General features: G+C 47.7%; 1 protein-coding gene across 1 annotated transcript in view; it reads right to left on the reverse strand.

Moving 5' to 3' along the window:
- Positions 1-12336, reverse strand: part of DTNBP1 (dystrobrevin binding protein 1) — a 113314-nt gene that overhangs the window by 443 nt on the left and 100535 nt on the right. The window contains exons 8-10 of the mRNA XM_010848795.1: positions 7481-7636; positions 1182-1325; positions 13-44 (exon numbers count right to left, since the gene is read on the reverse strand). Coding sequence (XP_010847097.1) covers positions 13-44; positions 1182-1325; positions 7481-7636 — 332 coding nt within the window. The remainder of the gene's footprint in view (positions 1-12; positions 45-1181; positions 1326-7480; positions 7637-12336) is intronic.

Consider the following 12336-nt stretch of genomic DNA (forward strand, 5'->3'; position numbering starts at 1 on the left):
GTGTGCTCTTCCGATCTCATCCTGACCGGGGCTTGCCTCAGGCCCTGGGGAGAGAGCAGAGGAGAGCCTGTCATGGAAGTCCTGCATCTCAGCATTGCTGGCGACCACGAGCGTTTGAACTTGCAGCTAGTCCAGGGGGCGGAAGTTCTCTTCCTGCAACATGCAGGAAGCACATGTAGAGCTCGGTGGCTCCCCAAGGCCACCTGGTGCTCCAGCTGACCCTTCCGCCACCTGTGGCCGGTGGAAAGACCCCGAACCCTTCCCACAGCCTCCAGTGGCACACCACGCTCAAGACCCAGTGGCAAGCTCTGAGGTGTGACTCGCATTCCTCATAACCGTGACAAGCTGGGTTTACCTCTTTATAGCCTCTGAACTAATTTCAAGGAAATGGACCTTAGAAGAAAAACGCTTGTGGAGCCTCTTACAGGAACCAGACCCTCACACGGATGATGGGAGTCCTTTCCTGACGCTGGGGAGGGGGGGAAGGAGCTGCTCTGTTGGAAACACAGGTCAAGGGGAAGCCCCCTGGCCTGACTGAGGACGTGGAGCCCGTGGTGTGGGACCACCAGGTAGGAGGCAGTGCTGTAAGGGGCTGGCCTTCCCATCTTTCGGAGCATGGAAGAAACACGTTCTCCGTGATGACAGCCTCCAAGCCCACCCACCCAGGAGGAATGGTCTGAAATTTACCGTGAGGCCAGGTATAGTGCCGGAGCATCAGTACAGATCTAAACGAACGTGAGGTTCTGGTAAGTTATTAAATGGAGAGAATGTGCCTGCAGGATCACCTCTAGTTTTTAAAACGTAAGCTCACGGCTAAACACACACCTTGGCCTTGCCCCCAGCATCGAATACCACCTGCTGAACGGGGAGGGCGGGGTGCCACACAGACCTCCCCTCCCCAAAATCTAGTGCCTAACCACGCAAACCCAACTCAGGTTAACTTTGGAGACAGGGGAAAATGAAATTTTAAGAAAAACTCCCTGTTTGCTGAAGGTATCTGGGAAAAGCACTGAGAATCTTTGAGAAATTAGTGACTGCAGCCGCCAGTGCGTCATGTGTCCACGTCTGTGACGCCAGACTGTGCGGGGAATGGGGACAGCTGGGCGCACAGTGTCTGAGTGAGCCAGAGGGAAATCACGGTGGTGAGAGTGACTGTGTCTATGCAGGCTTTTCATCCCTACCTGAGATAGGGGACAGCAGGGTGTTCTCCTCGCCACCAGAATTCAGGAAGACATCCAGGGCCTCCTGGTCAGAGATATCCATCAGATCCATCTGCTCCAGCATGTCCACGTTCACCTCCATGGACGACATGCTGCCCATGGGCTCTGCAGGGACCGGCACGAGAGGAGGTTAGGCTTTGCCCCGGGTGAACTCCCACTGCATTAGGTATTAGCATGTTGTGTTTTCTGGGTGTAAAATACCTTCTACTTCTATGTTAAAAATTGATTTTGGAGGAATGTATTATTGATGTCCCAGTTTGGTGGTGTTTAAATCCATCCTAGCTTAACCATGGTTACTGTTACCTCTTAGACCTTCCACAGCAGATCCTCTTTTCATCCCCAGCCATGTGCCTGCATGTGCTGAAGGCAACCCTTTCTGCAGTAAACAATTGCAACTCAAAAGAGGCTGACATTCCTGCCAGACACCCCTGACGGTGGTCACCTCTAACTTTATTACAGTTCCATTTGGCATCTTCCCTGCCCTTACAACATTTCTCAGGTCTTCCATCTTAACAACTGATCAAGGTTGGGTCTGCCGCAAGCTGGCGAGTTGGAAAGAGCTTCCAGCGATAAAAGCACCAACTAGGAAAAAAAACTCAGCCCACCAGCATAAAGACGCTACAGGGCAAGGAGTCTGAGCCTGGTCAGGGGTGTGTCCAGGGGTGTGTCTGGAGTTCTGCGATCCAGAAAACTACGAGCCAGGTAGCTTAAGTAGATGGTACCTGTCACAAGGAGATACAAATTTCTGGATGTGGACACATCTTTAACCTGGGTCTCAACAGGAATATAAACTCAACACAAAATCCAGTCCAGTCTAGAACTTCCAGCACACACATCCCTGAGTGAGGGTCAGCAGAAACAAAGATTATTAAAATCTTTCCCCAAGAATCTAAATGGCTTTAATTATCTTAAAGATTAGAATCAGATAAGGAACACAGTGTCAGAAATCATGACAGGCATTTGAAAAGAGCCAGACAGGATTTTTCCAAATAGGAAAAATCACTGTGGCACAAGTTAAAAGTTTTGCTAGTAAACTAGAAGACAATAAGTTCTCCACTACATAGCAAAGAAATAAACAAGTGGAAGTATGAAAAAGTGCGGAAGTTTCACAGTTCAAAATGCGAGTGGAGACTGTGGGGGTGAGTATTGTAAGACGCTGATGATCTAGACTTGCTGCAAGATCTGACATCCCAGACTTAGGAGCAAAACACATTCCAAGCAAGGTAGATAAACCCTCACCTGAACTGCAGTGAAACGATGAACATCAAAGAGAAAAGGCAGATTAGGAAAGATGAGGAGGTGCTGGCAGCTTCTCAACAGCAGGAAGCAGAAGACAGTGGAATGATAAGTTCAAAGAGATGAACTAAAGACCATCTCTCAAACTAAGAGATGTGTGAAATGCCCCCTGAGCCTGCTCTCCGGAGAGGCCGGACCAGCGGGGGTCTGGGGGCCCAGGAGGGAGGCACGTTGAGCGAGGACCGCATCTTAAGTGAGTAAACATAAAGCTCTGAATAAAATGATAGCTAACTCGGGGCCTTTACTCCAACCAGATTGAAGGACTGGATGATGCCGATGGGACAGGGCACGAGGTGAGAGCTTCGTCCCGTGGGAAGGTAGGAATCTGCTGTCTCAGGGCCTGTGGCACAGCGCTGGCACAGGTGAAAGGTTGGGGGGGGTGACCCCTGGGACAGTGGAGACAGACACCCCAGGTGGTAGAGCCAGGTGGCACCTCCCGTCAGCGCCCAGCCCCACCCTTGGCTGCTAGAAGTCACAGCCACTTAATGGGCACACTGGGCGGTGCCATCCAAGGGTTCCTGCAAGGCTGGCCCGGCAGGCGACCTGCCGACACAGGTCGAGCCTGCTCCCCTTGGGGCTGCCTCCTGGAGAGACGGGGGGACTGCTGGAAGGGGAAGGGGCACACAGGTCCTCTCTGGGGCTGGGGAGGCCTTGATGGCTCTGGGCTTTTTTCCTTCAGTTTTGAAAGCACAGTCTCCCTTTTTTCTCTCTCTGGCCATCCTCTTACAAAGGGGAGGGGGGAAAAAAAAACGGGACTGAAAAGCATAGGAAACATTTTCAGGAAAGTAGAAAGCACCAAATAAGGCAGTAATGAAGCCAATTTTATAATCTGTTCTGTGGCAAATTGGTTGATTTAACATTTGCTGTGGTCACTGCCTGCCCGGCTTCATCACCATCTCATTTGGTGCTTTCTAGTTTGCTGAAGATGGAAAATGTTTCTTATTAGTGATAAAAGTCTAGTTACATTCTGCTCATAGGAGACACTCAAAATATTAGAAACATTTCAAATGTAAGGAAAAACAGGAAGTCAGCAAGCAAATAATTAAAGGAGAAAGCTGATATGGCTGTATTACTATCAAAATAGATTTAAGAGGAAAGAAAAGCAATATTGGGGTAAAGCATAGCATTTAATAATTATTTTAAATTCAATTCACCAGTAAGGTAAATCAAAATTTCTGTGTGACTATATATTTTGCGGTTTTATTTTGAAAGTAAAATATGGAAGCACGACAAGGAAAATGTAAGGAGTCCATCATAATTGAGGGGGAAAGGAAGGTTTAATGTACCTCTGATAATTAAGCAACCCAAAATGGATATTAATAGGAAACATCTGAACAGGCCAATTTACAAGTCGTCTGAAACGTACACTTACAGATCCCCATGCCTGTCACCTAGAATCTTGTTCTTAACTACACACAAAACATGTAGGAAAATACTCTAAAAGAACACAGTGTCAGTCTTGAATCAAAGAAGAAACCCCCTTTTCCAGCCACAATAAAATTTAGTATTTAAAAAACACTTCTAAACAACTTCACAAGTCAAATCTTGATGGAAAAAAATTTTAAAAACTCAGGACTATTACCAAAATTTAGAGACTATTCTGTGTACAGTTTACCAATAAGAAAGAGTAAAGGCACAAGTTAACAGCCTGAGGGCTGCAAAATGCAAACCTGACCCCAAGGTCTGCAAAGACTGAAAAGCATGTGGGTCTGAAGATTAGACAGAATCTAAACAAATCCATCAGAAACACAAAAGGAAAGCAAACCTCTAGAACCGTAAGAGAAAAATAGTTGAGCTCTTCGTCAGGAAAGAATGGGTCCCTGACAGTGTCAGAAGTTACACCCAACACAGGCCAGATAAGTGGAAAAGTGGAACCGAAGAGGGCCTCAGAAACACTCAGGAATGTACTGAGGCCTCAGGAACAGAGTGGAACAGAGAACGGTGCGCAGGCAGTTGCTGCTGTGAACTGCAGGGAGAGCCTTCCTTCCCCACGGACACGAACCAGCTGGCGGTGGCTTGAGGCACCAAATGGAAAATGGAAAACAGTTGAACTTTTGGAATAAAACAGCATAATGTTCTTATAACATGGAGGGAAGGGCTTCCTAAACCAAAGTGGGCTCAGCTGGTCACATTAAGAATAAACGCATTTTGCAAAGGCCACACTGGAATAGCCACAGATATAATCGGGAAAGTCTGGTAAGACTCTAGGGAGACAACCAACCCGTAGAAAGATGGACAGTCAAGGAAGTGCATGTTAAAACCAAAAGAGTGGCAGAAGTTGAAGTGTCTGACACAACGGTTGACAGAGCTGTGGAGTGGCGGGCGTGCACGCTGGGCGAGCGTGAGCTGCCGTGGGTATCCTGGCGAGCACTGTGACAGCACCCACCACAGTTAGACAGATGCTTGCCATATGACCAGGTAACCACTTTCCTAGTGACATATCCTAAAGAAGCGGGTTACAAGCTGTGGACCCAAGACGTGCGCTCCTGACAGGCACTTTCAAGTTCTCTGCTGCTGCTGCAGGCGCCCTGAAAGTGCTGAGCTCAGCTATGTGGCAGAGCGCAGCTGCTGTTCTCTTCGCAGCTCCCCTCCCCTCCCTTCGTGGCCTGCTGTCTCATGATACTCAGATCTGTGGTGTTTGTCCCTTATGGACTGAATGCGTGCCCTAACCCCCTTGGGAGGTGGCTCAGCTGGTAAAGAACCTGCCTGCAATGCAGGAGACCTGGGTTCGATCCCTGGGTTGGGAAGATCCCCTGGAGAAGGGAATGGCTACCCACTCCAGTACTCTGGCCTGGAGAATTCCATGGACAGAGGAGCCTGGTGGGCTGCAGTCCATGGGGTCGCAAAGAGTCAGACACGACTCAGTGACTTTCCCACACACACCTTGCGGGGAGGTGATTATTTGAGATGAAGTCCTGAGGGTGGGGCCCTCGGGATGGGAATCACTGCCCTCCTGAGGAGAGACCCCAGAGCCCTCACCGTAACCAAGTAAGCTCCAGAATGGTGCGAGAGAGACATTTGTGCTAAGGTGCCAGTCTGAGGTGGTGGCACAGCAGCCCAAGCAGACCAGGGTGGCGTCCCTAACCCATGCCCGACCCTGAGGACACGCCACAGGGAACAGATGAAGATAACGGTGGGACTCGGCAGGCGGACAGAGGAGACGAAGAGGCCACACTTGATCTGCACTGCTGGGGCTTCCCTGGTGACACAGTGGCTGAAGACCGCGTTCCTAGTGCAGGAGGCCTGGGTTTGATCCTGGTCAAGGAACTAGATCCCACGTGCCGCAACTAAGACCTGGCACAGCTCAGTTAACCCATCAGCACACAAACGGCACTGCTGACCTCAATTTAAAAGCACCGTGTCCACACCACAGCCTTCAGTGCCTCTGACACATTCACACCTTAGTGTCTTCTCTACATGCTTTTCCTCCCTCATTCTTTGATTTCTTTAACCTCTCCTGCAGGGGCACAGAGAGTTGAATGACAGGGACCAGAGTGAGGGTAACATTAATTACGGGGCTTCAATGAAGGGGCAAGGTATGGAGACCAGGGCCAGGCAAGAAGAGGAAGGCTGAGCACAGAGGCATCTGGGAGGGAGCGGGGCTTCCCCGGTGGCACCAGTGGCAAACAATCGCCTGCCAGTGGAGGAGACATGAGAGACACGGGTTTGATCCCTGGGTCGGGAAGATCTCCTGGAGGAGGGCATGGCAACCCTCCAGTATTCTTGCCTGGAGAGTTCCATGGACCTAGAGGAGCCTGGTGGGCTACAGTCCACGGGGTTGCAAAGAGTGGACACGAGTGAAGTAACTTGGCACACACACATGCACAGGGGTTTGCAAGGGGTTCGGAAGGCCAGGAAGCCCAGGACACCTCTCCACACTGGCGCTGCTCTGGAGCCGGCCCCTCCACAGACATGAGCATTCGCACATCTGTATGTACAGCACAGCACCGGTTGGTTTGGGTTTTTTTAGCCGTTCTCTTCTACTGGGGATCTTTCTAACCCAGGGATTGAACCCAAGTCTCCCACATTGCAGGCAGATTCTTTACCAGCTGAGCCACCAGGAAGCCCAAGAATACTGGAGTGAGTAGTCTATCTCGTCTCCAGCAGATCTTCAGGACCCAGGAATTGAACCAGGGTCTCCTGCATGGAGAAGTAAATGGCAACCTACTCCAGTATTCTTGCCTGAAGAATCCCATGGATGAAGGAGCTTGGTGGGCTACAGTCCACGGGGTCGCAGAGAGTTGCACACGACTGAGTGACTTCATGGCAGATGGATTCTATACCAACTGAGCTATCAGAGAAGCCCCTTACAGAGGCCAAGGGTCTTAAATGTCCAATTAGGAAACTGTCAGGCTACATCCTGACTGTGCAGATGCCACTCTTAAACTCTTGCAAAGGTTTTTTGATAATGTTGGGGAAGGATCCCCATGCAGCATGAAGGAAGATTAGATACACACAAAAACATCACCCTCAAATGGCTTCCCTGGTGGCTCAGATGGTAAACCGTCTGCCTGCAATGCAGGAGACCTGTGTTTGATCCCTGGGTCGGGAAGATCCCCTGGAGAAGGAAATGGCAACCCACTCCAGGATTCTTGCCTGGAAAATCCCATGGACGGAGGCGCCTGATAGGCTATAGTCCATGGGGTCACAAAGAGTCAGACAGACTGAGTGACTTCACTTTCACTTACTTTCAAATGGTAATAGGGATTAGTCTGTGCTACAGATTTATGGCTACTGTTTGTCTCTTGTTGCTTTTTTTAAAAAAAAAAACATATCCCAAATTTTACCTTCAATGAAAGCCTAGAACTACCTGGTGAGGCAAAAACAGCAGCAAGACAAAAATGGCAGGTAGCACCCACTTTTGAGTTCTGGGGTAGTAACAAGAGACCCCTGAGGTCTCACCCCAGCCCCACTCTGGGGGCAGCACCCCACGTGCACCCCCTCTAGGGGGCTCCCTGACTTGCCTCGCCTCTCCGCTATCTGCAGGTAGCCCGTGGAGAGGTACTGCTCCATGTCCTGCTGGAAGGCTTCCTCAAAAAACTTCTGCCGCTCCTTCAGCTTCAGCTGCTGGGTCTGCTCCATCTCCAGGACCTTCTGGGAGTGCTCTGCATCAAGTTCAGCTGAGGAGGCAGAGAGATCTGGGTCAGCGTTCGGGAACGGATATAAATACCCAATTGCATGGTCAATCTCGTTGATGTGGCCACCCGCACATCTGCCTTGACCTCCACCCAGCTTGGCCCGGCACACAGGAGATGCCCAGCAAGCAGGGTCACAGCAAGCGCGTGGCCACCGGGGTCTGCGAGAAGAGCGCCTGGCCGTGAACCAGCCCCTTGGCTGAGTGGGCTAAGCTTGCAGAGCCTTGTGCTAACTCATCTGAGCAGGATGGAGGTGTGAGCGGACTCCACACTGGTCCTCGTGGTGCAACACAAATGTGTCAAATCAGCATGATGTACACCTTCAACTCCTACAATGTTATATGTCAGTTATATAAAAAAATTAAAACTCTTTAAGAAAGTCTACATGGTGTTACCAAGTGATTTTAACCAAAAAGCAAGACCAGAATTTGCAGTGAACAGTGGTCTCCGAGGCCCCACAGGATGGACCTTAATCATTCCCTCCATAAATACTCAACACTCTATGTCATAGCTCCATGATCCTCTATGCAGAGACTATGAAAACTTGATAATGCTGTATATTTTTAACCCCTAATCAGTTACCATCGTCAACATTTAGAATTCTCTGGATATTTTTGTATCCTGATCTTCATATATGCAAAGAATGCGAACCAGTGCTAACAGGAAGGTAAATCTTCCTGACGGCTGTACTCACAGGGAAAGGCGACGATGGGCAGTCTCCTCACCGACAGTCACTGCACACCCCCGGAATTTACCTGTCACCTTGACACGCGCCTCTCTCCCCACAGGGAGATGGTTTGCAAAGAGCATGGGGCTGGCTCGGGCCCTTCCCCTTTTGGCAGATGCTTCTGCACATCACACGAACCCCCTTTAGCCCACCTCTGGTTTCTCTGTGAGCTCATCTGAACACCCACGAGATCGTCACTCAAGGTTCATCTCACGTGTTTCCAATTCTCAAGCCCACGGGACCTATAAACCGGCCTAGCCCAGGAGCTCCCGGGAATGGAGGCAGCAGTCAGGGCATCTGTGTCCCACCTCCCAGCTGCTGGGTGGGCAACTCCGGAGGCATTCTGAACACGTCACCGGGATCTTGGTGGGGCTGCAGTGGTGGCCAGCAACGCATCCCTCTGTTGACATTTCCTCCTGGCCCCTCACCCCTACGTCCCTGGATCACCTCCCAAACAAACCACTTGCAGCAAAATCCTCATCTCAGGCTCTGCTTCCCAAGAAATCCAAGCAAGGATGTCTAATACCAGCTACGACTGACTGAGCCTTGCTGGGCCTCAGGGAGAGAGAAACTTATTTCATATGGGTGTTGGCAGGATTAAATAGGAGGCCACACGAGAACCACCAGGCACACAGTATTCACCAGCAGCTGATGGCTAATATTATGACCAGTGTTACTATTGGGAAAAGGACAGGATAGGAAACATCACCAGAGCCTGGATGAGCACAGCGTCCTGTACTCGTGGACTCACCCCAGTGCGCTCAGCCCTGTGCAGACTCTTCAGAACAAGTCACCTATCAGTACCCTTAGTTAAATGTGCAAGGAATTGAGAGTGCACTTGTGAGAGGGAAAGGGAATTCGAGAGGATGTCTTTTCACTTGTTTCGCTTCAGCCGTCACCCCATCTGCTCAAATGCTTGAGGACTGCCAAGTGCATTAGAATAAGTCAACCCCCGAATAGATTAAGTATGCTTAAAACACTTCAAACAAAGTTCAATAACTCTTAAAAAAAATTTCCAAAATAGGCAGCTCAGAAACAAAGATCAATGCAGAAATCATCAAAGGGGTTTTCATTAAAGAGTATCTTTTTTATCTTAAGATTTTCTATAGATATATAATTACATAACTTGAAAACTTTCTTCTCAAGACTTCTGCCTCAAAAGTTCGATTCTCTCATGTTTCTGCACGATACATCCTGCAGTTTTCATCTTAAGTCTTCTATGCTGGAATGAAATCTAATCACGTTCCAGCCCTCGCAAAAGGTAGGGGATGGTTGGATTAGCAAACTTAAAATGACTTAAAGGAAAATAATCGCTGTTTTAAGACATGTTCCTAGTTATTTGAAACAGCCCCAAGCTCCCTTCGTCATTTCCCACTTTATTTCAGAGCCCCTCTTGCATCTCAGGGCTGAATTCTAAGCCAGATTCACTGAGAACTAAGTACATTTACTCTACACCAGCTCTGCACTCAGGACAGTCATGACGAAAGCACACGGCAGATACTAAAGATCACTGTCCTGCTCAGCAGCTAAGGATTCACCCCCAGCTAATGCCTGAGCAAATGTGTTCTGATTGTGCTGTTTGTTCTAGAATCATCAGTTCAGCTTTTGCCAAGAAACAACTACATTTGGGAGTGGAGAAATGATGACGGACACAGGGAGTATTTCAAATCTGGAGGTTTAATATCACCTGAATTTGGGGGAATGACTATTGGAAGACATAAATCATAGGACATTTTCTGAAGGAAAAATGACCGCTTATTCACATCTAAGATGTCATTTATTATACTGGGGAAAACCTGACAAAGATTTAAGAACTTCAACAACTAGCCTAAAGACTAAAAAGAAAAAAAAAAAAAAAAACCCAAAACATTAAAAGATGCTGCCGTTTTTCTCCCAGGAGTCAGGAGTAATCGATTAATTCCATTATCAGCCCAGGCCCGTGTCTCCTTTGATTTCAACTCCAGGTCATTGCTCAAGCTTTATCTGACTGCAACTTCCATTCTAGCCTCCACTATCAATTTCAGATGGATAATTTCTCAAAACAACAAAAAAAATCCCATTACCAGCAAAGATGGTATAATCAATTCTCAGTTATATGTTTTAATGGGGCATAAGGGTAGCACAAAATGTATCAAATATAAAAAATCCATCAGGTTCATTTCAGGAACAATTTCAACTTATTCCACAACTAAGTCCATTTAACAGAGCTGATAAGTAATAAAAGACAGTAAGGTGTTAATGACTGAAAAAGCCCAGGGCTGCTGGGAAGAAGGAAAACCAGGACAAACCTCTCTGGTAGAAGGGAGAGTCTCTTTAATACAAAAATGTTAAAAGAGAAAACGATAAAATTTAATATGAGTTACGGAAAATTCTGGCAATCGCTACTTATTTTTAAGATTGAGAACATTTTTCATTCAACATAAATAATTAAGACTAAGAATAAATTAAAATCCTTTTTTTTTTTTTTTTCCATTGCATTGCACGGCAGGCGTTCAGGATCTTATTTCCCCTACCAGAGATCAAACCCATGCCCCTGCATTAGAAGTGCAGTTTTAACCCCTGGAAGCAACTGACAAGAGATTAATTTTCAAAATATACAAACAGCTCATACAGCTCAATATCAAACTAACAGCCCAATGAAACAGTGAGCGGAAGACCTGAATAGCCATTTCTCCAAAGAAGACATATAGATGGCCAAGAGGCACATAAAAAAGATGTTCAGCATCGCTCATTATTAGAGCAATGCAAATCAGAACTACCTCACACCAGTCAAAATGGCCCTCATCAAGAAATCTACAAACAATAAATGCTGGAGAGGGTGTCGAAGAAAGGGAATGGGAATTGGTGCAGGCACTATGGAAAACTGTACGGAGGTCCCTTAAGAAAACCAAAAATAGAACTACTGTATGACCCAGCGACTCCCTCCTGGGCACATGACCCAGAGAAACCATAATTCAAAGGGCTCCAGGCACCGCCGCAGTCACTGCAGCGCTGGTGCGCCCGCAGAGCTCGTTCAGGTCTCACCAGGCATGTATGCGCGCGTGTGAGTGTACGGGGCGGGGCGCTCTGTGCAGGCTCACGAAGAACCGCAATCAGGATGTTACTATTACCACAAAGCTTCTCCTGCTGCCCTCTGGTAATCACACCCTCCCCTCCCTCCCCGCTCCCCTCCCTAGTCCTAATCTATGATCATGTCATCTCATAAAGGTTACATAAATGAAACCATGTGGTATATAGTCTTCTGAGGTTGGCTTTTTTCAGCTGGAATTTCCCTGATTCGTCTCAGCAGCTGCTCATGTTGATAACTTGTTCCTTTTTGCTGCTGAGCTGTGTCCATGGTTAGGGGGACCACAGTTAAGTTTGACTAGTCACCCACTGAAGGACACCTGGATATTATGAGTGAAGTTGCAATGAATGTTTGTGTACCAGCTTCCAGATGAAAATAAGTCATCAGAGATAAACACCCAGGACTGTCATTCTTGGGTCATATGGTGAGTGAGTGTACCTTTTGGTTTTGAGAGGAACTGCCAAACTTTTGCAGAGTGGCTCCCATCCCGTGTCCGGGTGACCTCTTGCCTCACCAGCATTTGGTGAGACCCACAGACTGTGTGCTGAGGGAATCGTTTCCTTCCCTTCTCCTTCTCTGTCAGAAACAAGGCTCAACTTCCTCTTAATTACTTTCAATAATTGCTATTATTTAAATAGAAAAACATTTAGTTTTAGAAAAATTCTACACAGGAACTGGGGACTTGTTAGATGAAGACAAAAATAGACATGATTTCCTTCCAGTTTTAAACCCCCACCTCTTGTGTATTTTTACCATTTAACAGTTAACTTTTATTTCTATCTCAAATAAGTTTTCACAATAAGGCACACTCAACCGTTTTTAAAGTCTCCCCAACCTTCTGCCTCACCTTAAACAAATGAATGCAAATTGTCTCAGATTGGACAAAAAGAG

This window comes from Bison bison, unplaced genomic scaffold, assembly GCF_000754665.1.
Source record: "Bison bison bison isolate TAMUID 2011002044 unplaced genomic scaffold, Bison_UMD1.0 scf7180017864274, whole genome shotgun sequence".
Lineage (NCBI taxonomy): Eukaryota > Metazoa > Chordata > Mammalia > Artiodactyla > Bovidae > Bison > Bison bison.